Genomic DNA, 18,758 nt, shown 5'->3' with positions numbered 1-18,758 from the left:
GACTAGTGCATACCCCTGGCCCCTGCCCTCGCTTCACGAGTGACCTCCCCACTGTAGATTATTTAACCCTCACACCTCCATATTCCCTCCTCGGCCTGAGACTGAGACAGGGAAAACGCGGCCCGCATCCGGCCAGTGGGAGTGCGGGAGCGCGAGACGAGCTAGCAAGGGGGGGCCCATTGGATGCTGTGCCAGATAACAACCCCCGTCACAACAAACAGGCAGCTGCATCCCACCTCCATAACCTGGCCCCCCCAGCGGCATGCAGGACAAGCTTCGCTGCACGCACAGCCTCGCCTCGACAATGTCCCGCTTACGGCCTTGGCGAAGCCCCCTTGGCAGGGCCCATTTACATGCGCGCGCATCGCCTGCCTTCCATCGCGTTTTTTTTTTTTTTGTTCCCTTGCCCTCCCAAACTCGGGCGAGTCTAGCTGTATTCCAGCCTGTTCCACGCCTGCGCCGTCACCGATCGGTGCCAGCGACTTAGCGCACGCCACAGGGCCAGGTCATCACATCAGGGCTGAGTGAGCGACAACACGGCTTAGCCCAAACAACCGTTCTAACCAATACGAAACTGGACATGTCCAGCTAGGTGTCAGGGAGGATCCTCAGCCAACCGCCCGGTTCCGCCGTTGTCCGGCGATAACACCAGCGCCCGCCGCATCCTATTCACATCTCGGGGGCTTTTTTTCTTCTTCTTCTTCTCCTCTCGTTTGCTCCTCCGGACATCTCTTCTCTGCCCAAGATGGCGGTCCCACCAGCATCACCGGCCCTGTCAACCCGAACGCCATCGCGAGATCGAAGACCCCTCCACGAAAAATCCCCCAAGATCACCCTGACGGCGAGGCTGCCGACGCACAGGGACGAAGTCGACATTGCGAACGGGACCTCGGCGGCCACGACGACGGGCAGCATCAACCCGCTCAGGGCGTACCACGACGAGCAGAACAACCGGTTGCATCTACACCCCACGGCCACGAACCCGATGCCGTCGCCGCAGCAGCAGCAGCAGCAGCAGCAGCAGAACCTCGCGCTGAAGCGGACGCGCAGCATGCCGCCCTTCCTCCGTCCCGAGGGCGAGAGCGGCCGCAACGGTTTCCACCTGATGCAGTTCCTGCGGATCATCTGGCGCTCGTCAAACATCGTGTCCAGCTACGTCAACATTCTGTGGCCCGTCGTCCCTGCGGCCCTGACCATCACATATGCGCGCCCGGACTGGCACCTTACCATCTTCATACTGTCCTACGTAAGAGGAACCAGCCCCGGGCCCACATACCCCGGAGCCCAGTGCGGTGACTAACGTGTGCTTGGGTGAAGATCTCCATGGTGCCATGCGCCAATCTAGTGGGCTTCGCGGGGCAAGAGCTCGCGCGCAAAGTGGCTCGTAAGTACCATACCTACCCTGCGTGCCTCAGCGGCCATGCATTGTTCTCGTGGCTCGAGGCCGAATGGAAGCATGAAGGACGAGAGATGAACACGGCGCTGATCAGAACAACCAGATGTCTACGGTGTTCTCATAGAAACAGGGTAATTCCCACTTGATGCGGAGACATCCCTTTCGAATTGTGCTGTGATGCTAACTTGGGTGGTTTCTTCTCCATGCAGCTTTGGTAGCATTGTCGAGGTCATTCTGTTCCTCGTGCTGCTCGTCAACCCGTCGAACCTCGTCCCCGTCATCCAGGCTGCCATCTTGGGGTCCATCCTGGCAACCATGCTGCTCTGCCTGGGCCTCTGCTTCATTGCTGGCGGCCTCAGGAGGGAAGAGACGGAGCACAACGAGGCCATCAGCGAGGCGGGAGCTGGACTGCTTCTCACGGCCGGCCTCGGCCTGGCCATTCCCGCAATCTTCAAAAAGTCGCTGGCCGGCGGGGGCCTGGTCACGGACGAGGAGCTCGCCGGGCGCGTGCTGAGCGTGTCCCGCGGCACATCCATGCTGCTGGTGCTGGCCTACCTCGTATTCGTGTGGTTCCAGGCCAAAACCCACCACGGCATCTACGACGCCATCTTTGAGGAGGACGAGAAGCGCGACGTGGACCGGCCGCGGGACCTGAAGAAGAACAAGCTGACAGTGCTGGAGTGCGCCGTCGCGCTCATCATCGCGCTCGCGCTCGTCACCCTCATCGCCATCACGCTCGTGAAGCAGATCGAGCACATCGTCATCGAGCGCGGCATCTCGGACGCCTTTATGGGCCTCATCCTCGTGCCCCTGGTCGAGAAGGCGGCCGAGCACCTGACGGCCGTGGACGAGGCCTGGGACGACCAGATGAACTTTGCCCTCAGCCACGTCCTAGGCGCCACGCTCCAGACGGCCCTGTTCAACGCCCCCCTCATCGTCATCGTCGGCTGGATCATCCACAAGCCCATGGGGCTCGACTTTCAGATCTTTGACATTGCCATGCTGCTCATCGCCATCGTCGTCGTCGGAAACTGTAAGTCGGGACGCGCTCTCCATTCCCCATCCCCCCGCAAGGCCGTTGTCGCCAACTCTCGAGATCTGATTCTAACCGCTCCACTTGCTTGGTCTATATAGTTCTCCGGGATGGGAAAACCAACTACCTCGAGGGCGCGCTTTGTGTGATTGTCTACATCGCCATCGCCGTTGCCGCCTACAACTACCCTAACCCGCCTCACCCGGTCAAAGGCCACTGACCTGTGGCATGGTTTCCTTTGGAGTTTTGGGGTAGCTTTGTGTTTAATGTATTTACTTGGCCATTTCAATGTGTGCTTCCCTGCATGCATTTATTATGCCTGGCCCTCCGCTGCCGTGAACTCATATGCTCCTGATTGCTTTGCGTGTCACAGCCGCGGGTCAACGATTGGAGGTTCATAGCTCTCAAAGGGATTTAATTCTTGCTCTTTATATTCTCAGCCTAAACTCCGTTTTTCCCGGTTCCCGAAAAATGCGTAAGATGAAGCTAGCCTTGAGACAGAAACGAGATACTCGATGGTACCCAAAAAGAAGAAACAAAAAAAGCAAACATGGTCTAGGGCATAACTTGAAGCCCATTGTAAATGCCAGAAATCCCTCGTCTTGGCGCTTCTCGTCCCTCAATCCTCCCCGCCCTCACCCATCTTTTTTCTACCATCTCCTCCAGAGCATCTAGAAAAAGATCAGGTCCTCGTCCCTCCACCCCAGGTCCTTTGTGAATATCTTGCGCACGCTGCTCTCCAGGGCCTCGGGACCGCACACGAGCACCACGTCGCCGCAGTCGTCGTCGCCGTCGTCGTCGTCGTCGCCGGCGGGCCGGCGGCCGACCTCGCGCTCGAAGAACTCCCGGTCCATGCGGCCCCTGCGGCCGGCCCACGACTCGGACGGCCGCGTGAGCGAGTGGACGATCTGGCAGCGACCCCCGCTCCCGGACGCGAGCGCGTCGAGCTCGGCGCGGCAGAGGATGTCCTCCTCGGCGCGGTTGCCGTCGAGGAGCAGGCAGCGGGTGGGGCCGTCGTCGGCGGGGGGCTCGCGGGCGACGGCGCGCAGGACCTGGAAGACGGGCGTGACGCCCGAGCCGCCGCAGATCATGACGAAGCGGCGGCGAGCGGCGCGTGCCCGCCCGCCAAGGGTGAAGCGGCCGCCGCCGAGGTACTCGAACTTGCCGACGGGGCCCTTGAAGTCGACCCAGTGGCCGACGGGCAGGTGGCTGAGCGCCGTCGTCATCTTGCCGCCCTCGGCCCGGCCCCCGGCGCCCCCGGGGGCGTAGATCTTGACGAGCACGTGCAGCACGCCGCGGTCCGTCGTCTCCGAGATGGGCGTGTAGGCCCGGATGATGGCCTCGCGCGTCACCGGGTCCCGCAGCCGCATCATCAGGTGCTGCCCGACGGGGAGCCCGATCTCCTGGTCCGGGTGGTCGAGGGTGAAGTTGAACACGATGGTGTCCTCGCTTATCTTGCGCTTGCCGCTCAGCAGCGCCTTGGACCACGCCTTGGACTGTAGGAACACGGGGCGCTTCTCGCCCGAGATCTCGGAGGATGCCGGCTCGGGGTCTGCGAGGGCGGCCCTCGAAGCTTCGTCCAGCGAGCCGATGTGGTATTCGGGCATCATCGCCTTGGCATTTTCTGAATCTGCAGGATATGGAAAGGGTGCATGTCAGCTATGGCTATCACTACCATCGGCTGCCGCTGTCGTCCAAGCATGAGGACAGGCGCATCAAGCATGGCCACTTACGGATGGTGAGGAATTCCTCGCTGACGTCCTGGCCAGCGGCGCCCACGATGGATGCTGCTCCGCCCGGGTGGCCCTCGAGGAACTTGGTCCCGTCGTAGACCTGACCGTTGACGACGAACCACGGCTGGTCCTCACTCTCGTGTTTCTTCAGCTCCTCCATGGTGATCTGGCGGTCGGCAGACTTGTCAACCATGCAAATCTCCTTGGCCGGCTCCTCTGCGGTGGCGGCGGCCTGGCCGTCATCGTCACTCGTCGTCTTCTCGCCCCAAAACCCATTGGAGAGGTTTCCGCCGGCCTTTTTGATGCGCTCCATCCAGCCGCCAGCGATCAGCGCCGGCTGGGTCGGGTGCTCGAAGCGGAGCGCGTGGCCGTCGGCCTCGCGGTGGACCACGATGCGGTACCAGGGGTTATTCATCATGCCCAGAACGCTCCAGTACATGTCGCGCGGCTGCACCATCATGGCATCGTCCATGGCACGAACCATGACGTCTTCTGCCGCGGCCAGCTCGGCCAGTGGCACATCCAGCTCCCAGAAGCACCAACAGAAGCAGGCGTCACGCCATGATAGGTCAACCTTGCCGCCATACAGCGTGTCGCCCTCGGCCGCAAGCCGGTAGTCGTCCTCGGGATATATTATCTCTGCCAGCGCCCAGGTCTTGCCCTTGTCCAGCGTCACCTCCATCCTCGTCACCCGCTTGCCGCCGCCCGCGTAAGCGTAGCCCCTGAGCTTATAGGCGCCGCTCTCGGTCACGGGGACGGTCTCGTCGTGGGCGGGGAAGCAGGTGGCGCTGTTGGTGTTGAGGTCGTAGATGGCGTAGCGTTCGTCCTTCCACACCTCGGGCAGGTTCGCGCTGGCCTCGGGCGAGACCATGGTGGGCAGGACGCGATTGTCGTATATGTGGTACCAGTTGTCGCTTGGCTCGCTGGAGACGACGATGCGCTTCAGCCACTTGACGCTGCGGCCGCCGATCTGGCCGGGAATGACGATCCTCAGGGGCTTGCCGTGGTCTGGGTGCAGGACCTCCCCGTTCATCCGGTGGGCAACCATAATGCCTCGGTTGGGGTCCATGGCCCAGCCCAGCTTGATTGAAGTTCCGTAGTAGCCGTTGGGCAGCTTGTCGGCACCCTCAAAGTAGACGTAGCGTGCGCCTCGACGTGGCACGGCACGGGAAAGGAGGTCGCCCAGGGCCACGCCGGTCCAGAGAGAGGTCGAGAGGCCAGCAGCACCCCACGAGAAACCTTTGGTTTTGCGGACCACATTCTGCTCCTTCCGCCGATTCCCCGCGCAAACAAGGGTGATCGGATAGGTCAACTGCTCGTACTCTCTGAGCAGGTCCCGTAGTGTCAGACGTATCGGCATCTCCACCATGCCTTCAACCGAAAACTCCCAGCCCAACATGTCGGCGTCCTCGACGCGCGGCACGGAGCCGTGATTTCTGACATAATGCAGGTCCTTGGTGGTCAGAAAACCCTCATTATACAGATCACTCAGGGGAGCTTCGACGTTGAAGGGATGGACCCCCGTAAGCCTGATTAGCCTGGGATCCCGCTCGACGTGGCTGTCTGGTGTCTTGAGGTCCTCAGCGAGAACCTTGTTCTGCCTCGACGCTGGTGGCAGAGGGTATGGCCGAGGAGCATTGTCGTCGGTTGGCGGCTTGATGGCCTCGTATGGTACGGCATCGAGGCTGAAGCTTGATTGCCTCGAGTCTGCTAGTGTCCTGGCAGGGCTTGGTGGGAAGACGTCCACCTTCTTGACCGGGGGAGAGGAGCTCCTGAGAGAGGTTGGCTCTATGCCCACGATGACCTCCATGGCCAGGGTATCTGCGGAAGCCATGATTTGCAAATATCGGCCGGGAATTTGGGAGGCTCGGTGACTACAGCCAGGGGGAGGAGTATAGAGAGACGCAGGCACAGTGACAGAAGAATGAAGCCCAAAGGATTAAGGGATCGAGGAAGAAGACTGCAATTCGATGACGGTTGTTATAGAAACATGACTTGCTCGACAATGCAAAATATGTGGAATGTTTGAGCAGAAGGATGATAAATGTATGTGAGTTCTGTATATTGTCAGACGCCGGGGTGGTGTGGTTGGGAATTATGTCCGGGCCGCGTTAGAAACAGGGGTATATGTCTAGAGGAACCAGAAAATCAAACTCGAGTGGCCGCGGAGGTCACGACGTGTATATCTATCTAGCACCGGCTCTCTTCCCGTATCGTTCAGAGCGAGTCGTTTGACGGACGTAAGCCAAGTTGTGCCCGCGGGAGTGGTCTCCAAGTCGATATTAGGAGCCGGAGATCTGGAAAAAGGCAGTTGACTGGGAACATCTAGCCAATAACGCTGGGGGTATGGGGACGTGGGAGAGAGACTAGGGGGGGTCTGATGGAGCCTCGCTATGGCCTGATCATGCAGCCAGGCACATCAGAGGTGGGCAGGGCAGGGCGGGCCCGTCGCGGGCCGGAGATGCCTTTGGCGACGGACGATAAGGATCGTGAAAGCGATCATCGGCCTGTACACACAAAAAAGCGCTCCACCCTTCGCCGGCCGTCTTGGAGCTGGTTTCTTCTCCCTCCAAAGTTGGACAGCGAGGAGGCAGACGCGAGAGCAAGGTGAAGCCGGAGAAAAGGGGACAGCACGACAGCCGCCGCTCAGGAAGTTCGATCTAACCAGAAACGTCTTCCTAACCTGGAGAGATCGGCGGCGCGGTGGCCACGCCTTTACGGCAGGAGCGACAACGAAGCAGGCCGCTGTGACGGGCAGAGAGGACGCGGACGAGGCAACGTCAGCGGGCCAGCACACAGACGGTATGTAGACGGCGATTATGCCATCTCCGGGGCCGACGGTAGAATACCCGATAGCAGGCTCCGCGGATTTACGAGGGTCTGTCTTGTTTCGGCATGCGATGTGCGGCGCATCTGAACATCTGCACCAGAGGTGCTTATCAGCTTGATTTGTGTGCGAGTAGCTTTCTTGTACGTCAAACCAATACCGACTTGAATCGAGTCGCTCTCCCATCTACTGTGTACGCCACGCCCAGGCGTGTGCTGGTGGGTGGGTGCTGATAAGGCCGTTCCCGCTTTTCTTTTCTCGAGAACCACTGGCCGGAGATGCACGAGCGGCTCAGCTCCATCCCAGCTGGAACCTGGAGGAGGTATCTTTTTGGCGGATCAGCAGCCACGTGCTTCCATGTTCACCAAGCTCCATCTCTCTGTGGGAAGTAGAAAACATTCACACTTTCTCCAACTGAGGCAGCGAACACGAACAAGCCGCCGTCCGACTCGTTGACTATGATATCTCGAGCTGAGGCGAGTTGCCTGTATTTATCTAAATTGGGCTCTGCCGGGCCGATGGTAGGGTTTCTGGAATAGATCGGCCAGCAGCGCAGGTTGTTGCGCAACTCCCCACGACTTCTTTTCTGTCGCTTCTCAGCGTCGGTCGAAACCGACCGTGGGTGGGGGTTCTAGAATAGGAAGGGCTGCTAAAGAAAGAAAAAGCAAGCAGGGCCCGTGAGCTCGATGGGAAAACACTGTCAACCCCCACATCCCTTTCGTCACGGCCTTGTGGGCACGCCCCAGGCCGCCGGGCTCGGTCGGCCTACATGCATGGATAGGTAGGTACCTACATAGGTACCCGGGCAGGCAGGTACTTGCATACAAGCAAACGGATGTATTTGAGTTCCGCTCCGAGAAGTGTTGCCGCGTCTATTTCGGGACCGCCGCCAGGTTAGAAGACGCCGACGTGCCTTGCCGCCACAGAAAGCATCGGTAGAATTCCCGAGGCCTGGTTTTATCTGTTCTTGGGCGACATTGGTCGGAGAAGGTGCCAGTTTGCAGTGGAGGCGTTTGTGCCACCGAGCAAAGGCACTACGTACGCAATGTATCTCGAAAGCGAGAATTTCGTTGGATGCGCCTCGGTAGCCTTTGCTCACCTTGGCGGGCTTACCCTCACCTTGCCGTGCTCAAGGTTTGCGGCTTCAATTGAGTGTCTGTTTAGTGTTGGCTCTTCGTGTCGTGGTGAAAATTTCGATCCACAAAATTTCCAGATCCTGCCGTCATTCAGTGGCCGCCCCGTGCTGCCTCCATCGTTCTCTCCACCTGCCAAATCGCGCGCCGACGACGACACTCGCTAGAGCCTCCCGATCAATCCGCCCTGCCCTGGTCGCGCAGACTCGCCCCGATCCCCATCCATCGCAACGCGCGCGTCCCGACAGGTGCGCTCCAGCCTCCGGCCGCCAGTCTTCAGCCCTACAATGAGTGCATTAGCAAGCTGCGCTCTCATCGTCTCCAGCTCACCGGTGACTCCTGCCCCTGCAGGCCATCTTTGTTCGCAGCCGCGCCCCCTTGCTCGCCCGCTCTCCCAGAGCCTCGCCTCGCCTTCTCGATGAGGCCGTACCGCCAGTCCCCGATAAACCCACGCGTTTTCTAGCAGCTCGCTTGATTGCGCCTCATCATGGATCGTGCCAGGAAGCGTATGTTTCTCAGCCCAGCTGGGAGCTCGATGCCCCGCCTGCCGTCTCTGCCGTCAGTGCTCCGTCGCTAACATCCCACTCAAGGCGAGCTGCGCTCCCTAAATGACAGGGCCTGGGCTGGCGAAAAAGGTTAGCCATGGTCAATCTGCGCGTGATTCGCTTCGCTCCGAGGCCGCCGCTTGTTTCCTGTGTCTTTGTGCAGTCTCTGATCTTGGCCCCTCTTCCCTCTAGACCTGATCGCTGTCAGTTCCTCGCTCGATTCGAACATGCGCAAAAATAGCTCCTTCCAAAAACGCCTCCGTACCGCCATATCTGCAACCAGCCTCGCCACCTTCTTGCAGGAGATCCGTACCCTCAGCCTGCACAAATGGCTCTCCGAGACGGTTACCGCATGCTACGACGGCCTGTGCCGCCTCAAGACTCCTGCCGAGATTGAGGCCGGCGTCGAGATCGTTAGCGCCCTCCACCAACGCTTCGGCCCCGACGAGTTCACCCAGCCCCTCGCATCCCACCTCGCCCAGGCCATGGCCCCGCCCGACAAGACCAAGCTCAAGACCATGACTGCCGAGAACCGCGAGAAGGACGAGCGGGAGCGTCTGGTGCGCCAGCGCGTGCTTATCCGTGTCGTCACCGAACTCTGGCTCGTTGGTGTCCTACGTACCCTTGAAGACGCTGCTCACCCTCACGACGGCCTCCCGAAGCCCACCCCCGCTGGCAAGCCTCAGGATTCCAAGTCCCGCGGCGCCCCTGGAGGCGCCAAACCCGCCACGCCCGAGCCGTTTCCCCTCGAAGTTCTCAAAGATCTCCTCGGCCATGATCGCGAGCATGTCAACTTGCCGCTTCTTGTCGCTTTTGTCAAGGCCTTCAGCTGGGACATCTTGGGTATCAAGGCCGCTAGCGCTGATGGCCGCAAGGCTGTTGAGGAGGATGGTGCCACCAAGCTGTCCGGTGGTGGCTCCGATCAGGACGACGACCCGCCCCTAACTCCGCCCGAGCTTCAGGAGCGTTTCAAGAACGTGCTTAAGCGCTACTTTGAGGATGTAAAATCGCATCTCGAGCGCGACCAGCGGGCCATCTTCAGCCAGTCTCGCAGGAATGCCGAGGCCTACGTCAAGTCCGGAGAGGTCTTCGAGGACCGGCAGGCAAACTTTGATAAGCAGGTCAAGGCCCAGGAGCGCCTTGCTGCAAATGCCCAGGTCCTAGCCGACGTGATAGGGGCCGAAATGCCGGATTTGAAAGAGACCGGCGATTCCTTGGCGAGCGCCAACGGCTCCATCGGCCTCGTCAAGACAGGTGAGTATCTCCGTGGTCAGGGCGAAGGTGCCGGAATATGGGAGGACGAAGAGGAGCGCCGCTTCTACGAGAATCTCGTGGACCTCAAAGGCAAAGTTCCCGCCATCCTGCTTGAGGACGTGAAGAAGAAGAAGCCGGACGCGGAGGAACAGGTCGGCAAACGGGCTGATGCTGGAGAGCCTGCCGAACCTCCCAAGCCCACCGCGGACCCGGTGGATGACCAGTCTGCGGCGATTGCCAATAAGACCACGGGCGCTCAGGTGGATGCCATTCTTCTTCGTCTCCCGGACCTGACGACCAAGGAAGGAGTTGACCAGACCGCCATCGACTTTTGCTTCCTCAACTCCAAGGCCTCTCGTAACAGGCTCGTCAAGGCGCTGACCGACGTCCCCAAGGGCCGCAGCGACCTTCTTCCATGCTGGGCCAGACTGGTGGCTACTCTGGGACAGCACATGCCAGACATCCCCAAGGGCGTTGTCGAGTATCTCGACACCGAGTTCCGTAGCCTTCAGCGACGCAAAGACAAGGATTTCCTCAGCCAGGTCCGGCTGAGTAACATCCGCTATCTGGCCGAGCTCACTAGATTCAACATTGTTCCTGAGCATGTCGTGTTCCACTGCCTCAAGGTTGGCCTGGATGACTTCTCCAAGATGAACATCGAAGTCATCTGCAGCTTGCTCGAAAACTGCGGCCGCTACCTGCTGCGGAACCCCGAGACCTCGCCGAGGATGTCGTCCTTCCTCGAGACACTGCAGCGCAAGAAGTCAGTCCAGCACATTGGCCAGGCGGAGCGGATGCTCATCGAGAACGCAATCTACTATGTCAACCCTCCGGAGCGCCCTTCCATCGAGCAGAAGGAACGGACGCCGATGGAGCTCTTTGTCCGCAAGCTTGTCTATGTGGATCTCTCCAAGCGCAACTATAGCAAGGTCCTCAAGCAGATTCGGAGGCTGCACTGGGAGGAAGCCGAGGTCGTCTCGATCCTCATGAAGGTCTTCTCGAAGCCCGGACGGGTCAAGTATGGCAATATCTATCTCCTTGCCATTCTCTTGGGCGCCATCTGCAAGTATCATGTTGACTTTGCCGTCACCGCCATCGACAACATAATCGAGTCCATCATCTTCGGTCTCGAGCAGAACGAGTTCAGGTACAACCAGCGCCGCATTGCCGAGGCCAAATACCTGGGAGAGCTCTACAACTACCGCCTATTCGACCATCCCGTCGTCTTTGACACCATGTACAAGATCCTGACATTCGGCCACGGTGGTCCGCCCGTCCCTGGACGCTTGAACCCGTTCGACCTCCCAGACGATTTCTTCAGAATCCGCCTGATCGCCACCATTCTCGAGACTTGTGGCATGTTCTTCAACAGGGGTGCCCAGGGGAAGAAGCTAGACTACTTCCTCTCATTCTTCCAGGTCAGTACGGCGACATTGGGTCTTCTACAAGCAGGCCATGATGTTTTTACTGACCAAACAAACAGTACTACATCTTCACAAAAGACCCTCTGCCCATGGACATCGAGTTCATCATCCAGGACATCTACGCGCTCACGAGGCCACATTGGAAGCTGGCGTCTAACCTCGAAGAGGCCTCCAAGGCCTTCCAGCTGGCCATCACTCAGGACCAGAAGACGTCGGGTCTCGACAAGGCGGCCGATCAGGATGATGCATCTAGTGGAGCGTCTTCTGATGAGGGCGAGGGCGACGATTTGCCCATCGCTGTCGATGATGACGAGGGTGATCCCGATGAAGACGACTTACAGGTAAGATACATAAAATGAAGGAGAAAAAAAAGGGAGCTGCTGGCCAGTGTCCAGCCGCCGCCCAAACTACGCTAACCAAAAATATCTCCATTTCCAGAACCCAGAGCGCTCCGATTCGGACTCGGAGAGCGAATCCGAGGATGAGGCCATCGTTGTCACCCGGCAGGAGGAAAAGATTAATCCTGAGGATGAGGCCGAGTTCGAGCGCGAGTACGCCAAAATGATGGCCGAGAGCATAGACTCGAGGAAATTCGATCGGAAGCCGCTGTTCGATGTGCCACTGCCCGTGCGGCCCAAGATGCGCGAGGCTTCGGAGGGCCCTGGGCCGAACGGCCCTGGCACCATGGCTTTCTCTCTGCTCACCAAGAGAGGAAATCGCCAACAGGTCAGTACCATATCCTCGCCCTCCTCCGAGTCACAACTCATTCTAACAAGTAGCAACGCACCCATCAGACTCGTACTGTTGAGCTGCCATCCGATTCCCACTTCGCCATCGCCATGAAGAACCAGCAGCAGGCCGAGCGTGAAGAGCAGCAGCGCATCAAGAACCTGGTTCTGAATTTGGACCTTGGAGAGAATGAGACGGATGACGGTGAGGCTATTCTTTGCGATATTCTATCGATTGCGAGCGGCAATACTGAAGCTAGACTTTCCACAGGTCACTACGAGAACAAGCCTTCTTCCTACCATCACAACCGTGGCGAGAGACAGGGAAAAGACCGAAACGCGCAGCGCAGTCGCAAGCTACAGCTCAGTGACGTCGATTGGTACGGCAGAAACCCTCGCAGCACCGCCGGGCCAACCTGGCTTGACATGATTCCCGCAGGTGTAGATGGGAGGTTCCCAGTCTTGTGGCTACGGCCTTGCAGTATGCAACAAGCGTTGTTTATTCACCGTATCACCTCTTTGAGGCTTCAAGGGAGCGAAACACGCGGCCGCAAATACTTCCCACCACACATTAACGCCAAGTAGTGCCTTGGCGTTGCTTCATTCGATAGCCGAGAACCCGGCGGAAGAACATTACTAACAACAACCCCGTCAATCTCGCCTCCGACCTGAACAGGACCTAGCAAGTACCACTTTGACTCTCTTAGAGTCCAGATAAGCGACAAAAACAGCTATATAGCTGCCCAGAGGAGTTCTCGATATTGTCTCCACGATGATCTCAGCGAACTCTATCCTCTCACGGCCGCGATACCAGACGGGAGTAACCCTCCAATCGTTTTGTGTGGTGGCGAGACTCCGGGTGCTGGGATTCGGATCAGACCCGCAGAGCAATTTTCTTGTCAAGGCAAGAGGAGGGAATGGTGCGTCGCTCTACCAGAACGATATAACTCCCTCCGCCCCCACTGCTGCGGATCCGGGGCGGCTCGGTGGCGACGACTTTTGCGAAGAAGCGGAGCCTTCATTGCGGGCGATTTTGATGGCTGTTGATGGGATGAGGGCATGATGCAGGCAGAGGGCGAGTGAGGCACGCAGCCTGCCACTACGACCTCCTGCGGGCCGAATGACAATGGCAGCGGCGGCGTGGTTGACCGACCACAAGCGCAGGCTAGAAGCTGGTAGCCAGCCAGACGGCTGCCGCGCCCACTCGCCGCTCTTTGGTCTCAGCTGGCCTCGCGTGTCAGATTCTTGACCAAGATATTCTAGATTGACTTGTAGAGGTGTGATCCTTTCGAATAATGCACGGCGCATGGAAATGAGGATGGCCGGGAGTTGCAAGGGGATTTGACAGGACAGGCGCCCGATTGGCTGCCATGTCTCTCGTATTCACTGCAGAACTGTTGCACGACTGTTGCAGTTCCGCGCATGGGCTGCAGCGAAAATGGACGCGGGGGTCGCTGGGGCAGATAGATTCAAGGGGCAGTCGAGGACTTGACGCCCGGACCTGTGCTTGTTCACGGGCCGTGGGCCAAGCCGACGGCCCAGGTCCTTGCGATGAACTAGTTTTGACTTATTAGCCACGCTTCGCGCCGGCGAGGTCACGGACCCCTTGCGCAGCTCCGCGAGTGCCAGCCGCCGGCGCCCATGATGCGTCCTCTAGACCTGTGTGCAAGGGGGTTGGAGATGGTGCGAGTGCGTCTGTGTTTCTATGTTTGGTTGCTCTGAGGCTGCGATGGCTGAGGGGAGAGCGGTGACGCTGCTGCGTCCCATACAGAACGGCTGGCCAGGAGACGGCAACCAAGCCAATTGAACCGCGCCTATACCGTACCCTTTCCGTCTCATCATTGATGATCGTGAGCTGCTGGGGAGGCACTCCACACCCTTTTGGTGGGCTTTCTCGAACTGGCGGCGCCGAGTCCGAGTGTCGCCCGACCTGATGTCGTGGCTGGCGCCATGCCAGGGTTTGGCGGGAGAGTGATGCGGCGGACAAACGCAAGTTCTCCCGCCCGTCCCATCCATGGAGGGTGGTGTCACACTGGGCCCGGGTGGCTTTTTCTATTTCTTTGCTAAGCTCATGGACCTACCTGTAATCGGCGTTGTGCCTTCTCCTCGCCGTCTATGGAGGCTTTACTTGTTTTCGTGACGGGCTCCTTCCCTCTCGCCAACGCCCCGATGCCTAGCTCGGTCCCTTTTTTTGTTCTGCTTTTTTTAATTCTCGTGCGACATCCATCCCTGAATGTGGGCATCGGCAAGCCCGCCGAGGACCCGAGTGTCGGTGCTATCCAGAAATAACCAACGCTACTATCATATATTCTTCCTCGCCGTCTTAGACCTCGCGCTACTCGGGGCCTTACTTAACCTACCTAGGTACTCTTGTAAAAAAAAAGAACTCTCACTCCTGTTACGATCGTCATGCCCAAGTTGGCTGTGCGTGCTCTTCCCTATGTTCTACTGGGGCGTGGACCTAGCGCCGGGACTTGGACTCCCTCCAAGGCGTTCAACCAATTTAGTCCGGAGCCGGGCGTATTGGTGAGGTATCTATAATCATTCAAATACCCACGGCAAGTAGCCTCGAGGCGCCTCTTCTGGGAGACTCGCCTTCCCTCTGTCTCCCAGCCTGGTTGACATGCAGGCGTTCTCGTTTGTTACCCGGCCTCTTGCTTCTTTCGCTCGCTCGCGCTGCTCGATCTCGATCTCGATCTAGCAGATCACGTCGGGCCGCCTGATCTTATTTTTATTTTCATTTTTGCCTTTTCTTCCTCTCGTTGGCTGTCGTTATCCTCTCCTGCGGGTCTCAATCTTGCACTCATGAGGTTGTGATACTCTGGACAGCCCTCGTAAACGCACCTCTCCCCTCAGCTCACATTCTGAACCCTCTCGACATTGCTTCGCTCTTCTCCTGCAGCCCACACCCTCACACGTTTCACGCACGAATATTGCTTCCTGCCGAGGGTTTATACGGGTGGCTTGGGGGTGCCGCTGCCGTGCACCGCCTGTCGGACGTCGCCTGAAGCTCGTGCGCGCTCCCACTTGATGCAAACACCCGTCTGCCCCATCCGCCTCGTGGGCCACAAAGCCCTTCCGGCTGCGCCGGCACCACGGATCGCTCCCCTAGAGTGCTTGGCCAGATCTGCCATTTAAGTTATCTCGGCGCCCTCGCACACGACTTTTGAGGCATACATCCAGCTTCCCCTTTCGCTCTTGCTTGCCCTTTGCCGCTTGCAATCCCAGCCGCAGTTTATCTCGGCAAACACCAGCCAAGATGGGGGTTTTCGATCACTGGCCGGTGCACGATGTGGGTTTTCGCGCTCTTGCCAGAAGCTGTCCGATGTGCCGATACACTGGGAGCATGCCGCTAACTTGATTGTTCCCCTGTACAGGTCGTGTACACGATCATCGTGGGCATCGTCATGCTAATGGCGCTGCTGGAGTGGTTCCTGTGGATCGCCGCCTTCATGTACTGCCTTGTCAAGGTCTTTATAAAGGCTGAGCACTGGACCATTCGGCTCCTCGCGGTCGTTGTTGCCATACTCTTCACCGGCTTCCGGTAAGCACAGTCGCCGCTCTCTGGCTCGTTTGTCAACAGGGATAGCCGCACTGCTAACGCTCGCCTTATCCGCGCCTGCCAGATGCATCTTCCTGCCCATCATGGTCGTGACCCTGCCGCTCCCGAGCCAGGTGGTGGCCCTCTGGCCCAAGGACATGGTTGTGGTCCTGCAGTGGTTCGCCTTCTGGGCTTTTGCTGGGCTTCTGACGATCCCCTGGTTGTTTTGTGTTTACCATTTCGTCACGAACCAGCTGGGAAGACAGAAGCGTGTGAAGCAGGTTCTGGACGAAGTCTCAGCTCCCAAGGTCGTCATCGTCATGCCCGTTTACAAGGAGGATCCCGATGTCCTGATCACGGCTATCAACTCTGTCGTCGACTGCGACTACCCGCCATCGTGCATTCACGTCTTCCTCTCGTTCGACGGCGACCAGGAGGACGAATTGTATCTCAACACTATTGAGAGCCTCGGCGTGCCCCTGACGCTCGACACGTACCCACGAAGCATTGACGTCAGCTACAAGGCCGGCCGCATCACTGTCTCGCGCTTCCCCCACGGCGGAAAGCGCCACTGCCAAAAGGCCACGTTCAAGCTCATTGACAAGGTCTACAAGGAGTATCTAGAGAGGAACGACAACCTCTTTATCCTCTTCATCGACTCGGACTGTATCCTGGATCGCGTGTGTCTCCAGAATTTCGTCTACGACATGGAGCTCAGCCCCGGAAACGCGAGGGACATGCTTGCCATGACGGGCGTCATCACATCGACCACCAAGAAACACAGTCTCATTACCGTCCTGCAGGACCTCGAGTATATCCACGGTCAGCTCTTCGAGCGGACTGTCGAGTCTGGCTGCGGCGCCGTGACCTGTCTCCCCGGGGCCCTGACCATGCTCCGATTCTCGGCCTTCAGGAGGATGGCCAAGTACTACTTTGCCGACAAGGCGGAGCAGTGCGAGGACCTCTTCGACTTTGCCAAGTGCCATCTGGGCGAGGACCGCTGGCTGACCCATCTCTTCATGATCGGCGCCAAGAAGCGACACCAGATCCAGATGTGCACGTCGGCCTTTTGCAAGACGGAAGCCGTGCAGACTTACAAGTCGCTGGTCAAGCAACGCCGCCGCTGGTTCCTGGGGTTTATCACCAACGAAGTGTGCATGCTCACGGACTGGCGCCTCTGGAAGCGATACCCCCTGCTGATCCTCATCAGGTTCATGCAAAACACGATTCGCACGACGGCGCTGCTCTTCTTCATCATGGTTCTGGCCATCGTCACGACGAGCAAGAAGGTATCGGACCTGCCCGTCGGATTCATCGCCATCTCGCTGGGCCTGAACTGGCTGATGATGATCTACTTTGGCGCCAAGCTGAGGAGGTTCAAGATCTGGCTCTACCCCATGATGTTTGTCCTCAACCCTTTCTTCAACTGGTACTACATGGTGTATGGCATCTTCACGGCCGGCCAGCGGACCTGGGGCGGGCCGAGAGCAGATGCGGCATCGGCAGACGTAACAACGACGGCCCAAGAGGCCATCGAGCAAGCCGAAGAAGCGGGCGACGACCTCAATATTGTCCCCGAGACCTTCATTCCGGCAGCGCAGGTACAGAGAAAGATGAGCAAGGCGCACAAAGCGCCGGGCCCCGGTCCCTTTCTGCAGCCACCGTCCAAGATCGAGGGCCAGTTCTTCGCGCCCGAGATGGGGGCCAATGGCTATTACCATCAGGGAGGGAACGAGTCCTTCCTCACGGTCGACTACGGCAGCCGCGGCCGGATACCGCTGCACCCTCGAGACTCGTTCGACAGCTTCCTGTCGGCGCAGACGGCGGCCAACTCCATCTACGTACCCCGGAGGGTAGAGAGCATCATGGGAGACGAGGACCGGCGCAAGTACGAGATGGCACAGGCCAGCCAGTACAACCAGTTCCTCGCCGGGCAGCGGAGCCCGGGGATCCCGCCGCCCGGCCAGGTCTACGACCTCCCGGAGACGGACCTGCACAAGTCGGGCTACATGGATCACCCGGAATCGCAGGCCTCGGCGGTGCCGGCGGCGCTGAACCTCGTGAACAAGCAGGCGAGCATGAGCACCGAAAACCCGTCGCTCGGCGGCGGCATGCAGTCACCCACCGGAACGCAAGGGGGGTCGTCGTCGCTCCAGCCACCGACGGCTGCCGCAGGCGGCGGTGGCGGCGGGTCGGCTTCTTCTTCTGCCCCGTTGCGGACGGGCAGGAGTCCGCTCGGGCGGGCGAGCTTCCTGCGGACCTCGACCATCGACGACGTCGAGCTCGAGATGGGCGGATCGCAGCCTCACCAAAACATCCAGCCGCCCTCGGGGCCCCCTAGCCGACACCCCTCCAGAGGCACCCACGGCAGCCGACGATAGCACCGGGCTGTTCCGTAGTGGCACGATTTCTATAATGAGCTTGTTCTCGCATTGTTTCCTTCCTCTCTTGGCATTTCTTTCTTTCACTTTCAGGAGGTAGATAACGCTTTGTTCAACGTTTCGTATCTGATCTTTTCCTGATTTTATCTTGCTTCTTTTTCAGCTTGCCGCTGTTTCATTTTGGATGACAACAGCGCACCTGGAGCCGCCACTTATGACGAACGCAGGTATAGCAAAAGTTGGTCGGACTTTGGCCCGCTACAGAATTTGTACAGTACTTGGAGCCCCTTGGATCATGGACGGACGGGCAAGTTGGCGATCGGGGCTCCTGTGGATATTTAGTTAGAGCACGGTGAATACATGACAAAGACGAAGAAAACAAATGGGCTCGCGGCGCCACTAGACAAGGACACGCTGCGTTGCAAGCGACCATGCAAGCAAGTGCCGTGCCCCATAGAATGGAAGCGAAATGCCAAAAGTGAAATCCCTCGCCGGCCAGCGTGGTGGGAAAGCAGCCCATCGGCTGGGCGCAGGGCAGGAACAGTCGGCAATAAGGTAATATTTACCTGATATCGTCAGTGTTGGAACGCTGCCAAGCTCGCAGGTGGTGGTCGGTTTGGCAAACGCATTCACACTTTTCAGGAAATGCTCGGTGGGGGCAACGAGCAAGCAGCAAACCAAACCGCGTTCTCTGCCAAATCTAAATGGCCCAGTTGGGCGGTGAAGGGGCGACGAGACACGCCCCCGGCGGGGGGTGTGTGGC

The 18,758-nt window shown here is 58.9% G+C and overlaps 5 protein-coding genes across 5 annotated transcripts; 3 read left to right on the top strand and 2 right to left on the bottom strand.

Annotated features, from left to right (window-relative positions):
- The first annotated feature begins 109 nt into the window (after positions 1-109).
- GGTG_04112 (Ca2+/H+ antiporter) lies at positions 110-2,951 on the top strand. Its single transcript, XM_009221903.1, has 5 exons — positions 110-1,246; positions 1,318-1,384; positions 1,500-1,527; positions 1,606-2,429; positions 2,531-2,951. The coding sequence occupies exons 1-5, from the start codon at positions 746-748 to the stop codon at positions 2,647-2,649; spliced, it is 1,539 nt and encodes a 512-aa protein (XP_009220167.1). The 5' UTR covers positions 110-745; the 3' UTR covers positions 2,650-2,951.
- Positions 2,818-6,845, bottom strand: GGTG_04111 (nitrate reductase). The gene is made up of 2 exons (XM_009221902.1): positions 4,163-6,845; positions 2,818-4,059 (listed from the first exon to the last, which is right to left on the bottom strand). The coding sequence occupies exons 1-2, from the start codon at positions 5,994-5,996 to the stop codon at positions 3,101-3,103; spliced, it is 2,793 nt and encodes a 930-aa protein (XP_009220166.1). The 5' UTR covers positions 5,997-6,845; the 3' UTR covers positions 2,818-3,100.
- A 525-nt stretch (positions 6,846-7,370) lies between these two features.
- Positions 7,371-13,957, top strand: GGTG_04110 (nonsense-mediated mRNA decay factor). Its single transcript, XM_009221901.1, has 8 exons — positions 7,371-8,628; positions 8,713-8,757; positions 8,860-11,339; positions 11,405-11,686; positions 11,784-12,071; positions 12,140-12,278; positions 12,345-12,453; positions 12,750-13,957. The coding sequence occupies exons 1-8, from the start codon at positions 8,610-8,612 to the stop codon at positions 12,754-12,756; spliced, it is 3,369 nt and encodes a 1,122-aa protein (XP_009220165.1). The 5' UTR covers positions 7,371-8,609; the 3' UTR covers positions 12,757-13,957.
- Positions 13,958-14,368: 411 nt separating this feature from the next.
- Positions 14,369-15,351, bottom strand: GGTG_04109 (hypothetical protein). Its single transcript, XM_009221900.1, has one exon. The coding sequence runs from the start codon at positions 15,205-15,207 to the stop codon at positions 15,025-15,027; it is 183 nt and encodes a 60-aa protein (XP_009220164.1). The 5' UTR covers positions 15,208-15,351; the 3' UTR covers positions 14,369-15,024.
- A 129-nt stretch (positions 15,352-15,480) lies between these two features.
- On the top strand, positions 15,481-18,109 carry GGTG_04108 (chitin synthase D; the record flags this gene model as incomplete). The annotated part of the gene is made up of 2 exons (XM_009221899.1): positions 15,481-15,617; positions 15,700-18,109. 2 exons carry the CDS (start codon positions 15,481-15,483, stop codon positions 17,993-17,995), a joined length of 2,433 nt encoding a protein of 810 aa, XP_009220163.1. The 3' UTR covers positions 17,996-18,109.
- Positions 18,110-18,758: the final 649 nt, after the last annotated feature.

Source organism: Gaeumannomyces tritici, assembly GCF_000145635.1.
Source record: "Gaeumannomyces tritici R3-111a-1 unplaced genomic scaffold supercont2.2, whole genome shotgun sequence".
Taxonomy (NCBI): Eukaryota; Fungi; Ascomycota; class Sordariomycetes; order Magnaporthales; family Magnaporthaceae; genus Gaeumannomyces; species Gaeumannomyces tritici.
The sequence above is the reverse complement of the archived record's forward strand: the minus strand, read 5'-3'. Positions and strand labels throughout refer to the sequence as shown.

Bases quoted from the DNA above. Each gene is read 5' to 3' on its own strand.
- GGTG_04112 (XM_009221903.1), top strand. From the start codon at position 746: ATGGCGGTCCCACCAGCATCACCGGCCCTGTCAACCCGAACGCCATCG. The intron at 1,528-1,605 runs GTAATTCCCACT...TTCTCCATGCAG, and splicing joins GGTGTTCTCATAGAAACAGG to CTTTGGTAGCATTGTCGAGG. The intron at 2,430-2,530 runs GTAAGTCGGGAC...TGGTCTATATAG, and splicing joins CATCGTCGTCGTCGGAAACT to TTCTCCGGGATGGGAAAACC.
- GGTG_04110 (XM_009221901.1), top strand. The intron at 8,758-8,859 runs GTTAGCCATGGT...TCTTCCCTCTAG, and splicing joins GGCCTGGGCTGGCGAAAAAG to ACCTGATCGCTGTCAGTTCC. The intron at 12,072-12,139 runs GTCAGTACCATA...CGCACCCATCAG, and splicing joins AGAGAGGAAATCGCCAACAG to ACTCGTACTGTTGAGCTGCC.
- GGTG_04109 (XM_009221900.1), bottom strand. From the start codon at position 15,207: ATGGCAGATCTGGCCAAGCACTCTAGGGGAGCGATCCGTGGTGCCGGC.
- GGTG_04111 (XM_009221902.1), bottom strand. From the start codon at position 5,996: ATGGCTTCCGCAGATACCCTGGCCATGGAGGTCATCGTGGGCATAGAG. The intron at 4,060-4,162 runs GTAAGTGGCCAT...CATATCCTGCAG, and splicing joins CGAGGAATTCCTCACCATCC to ATTCAGAAAATGCCAAGGCG.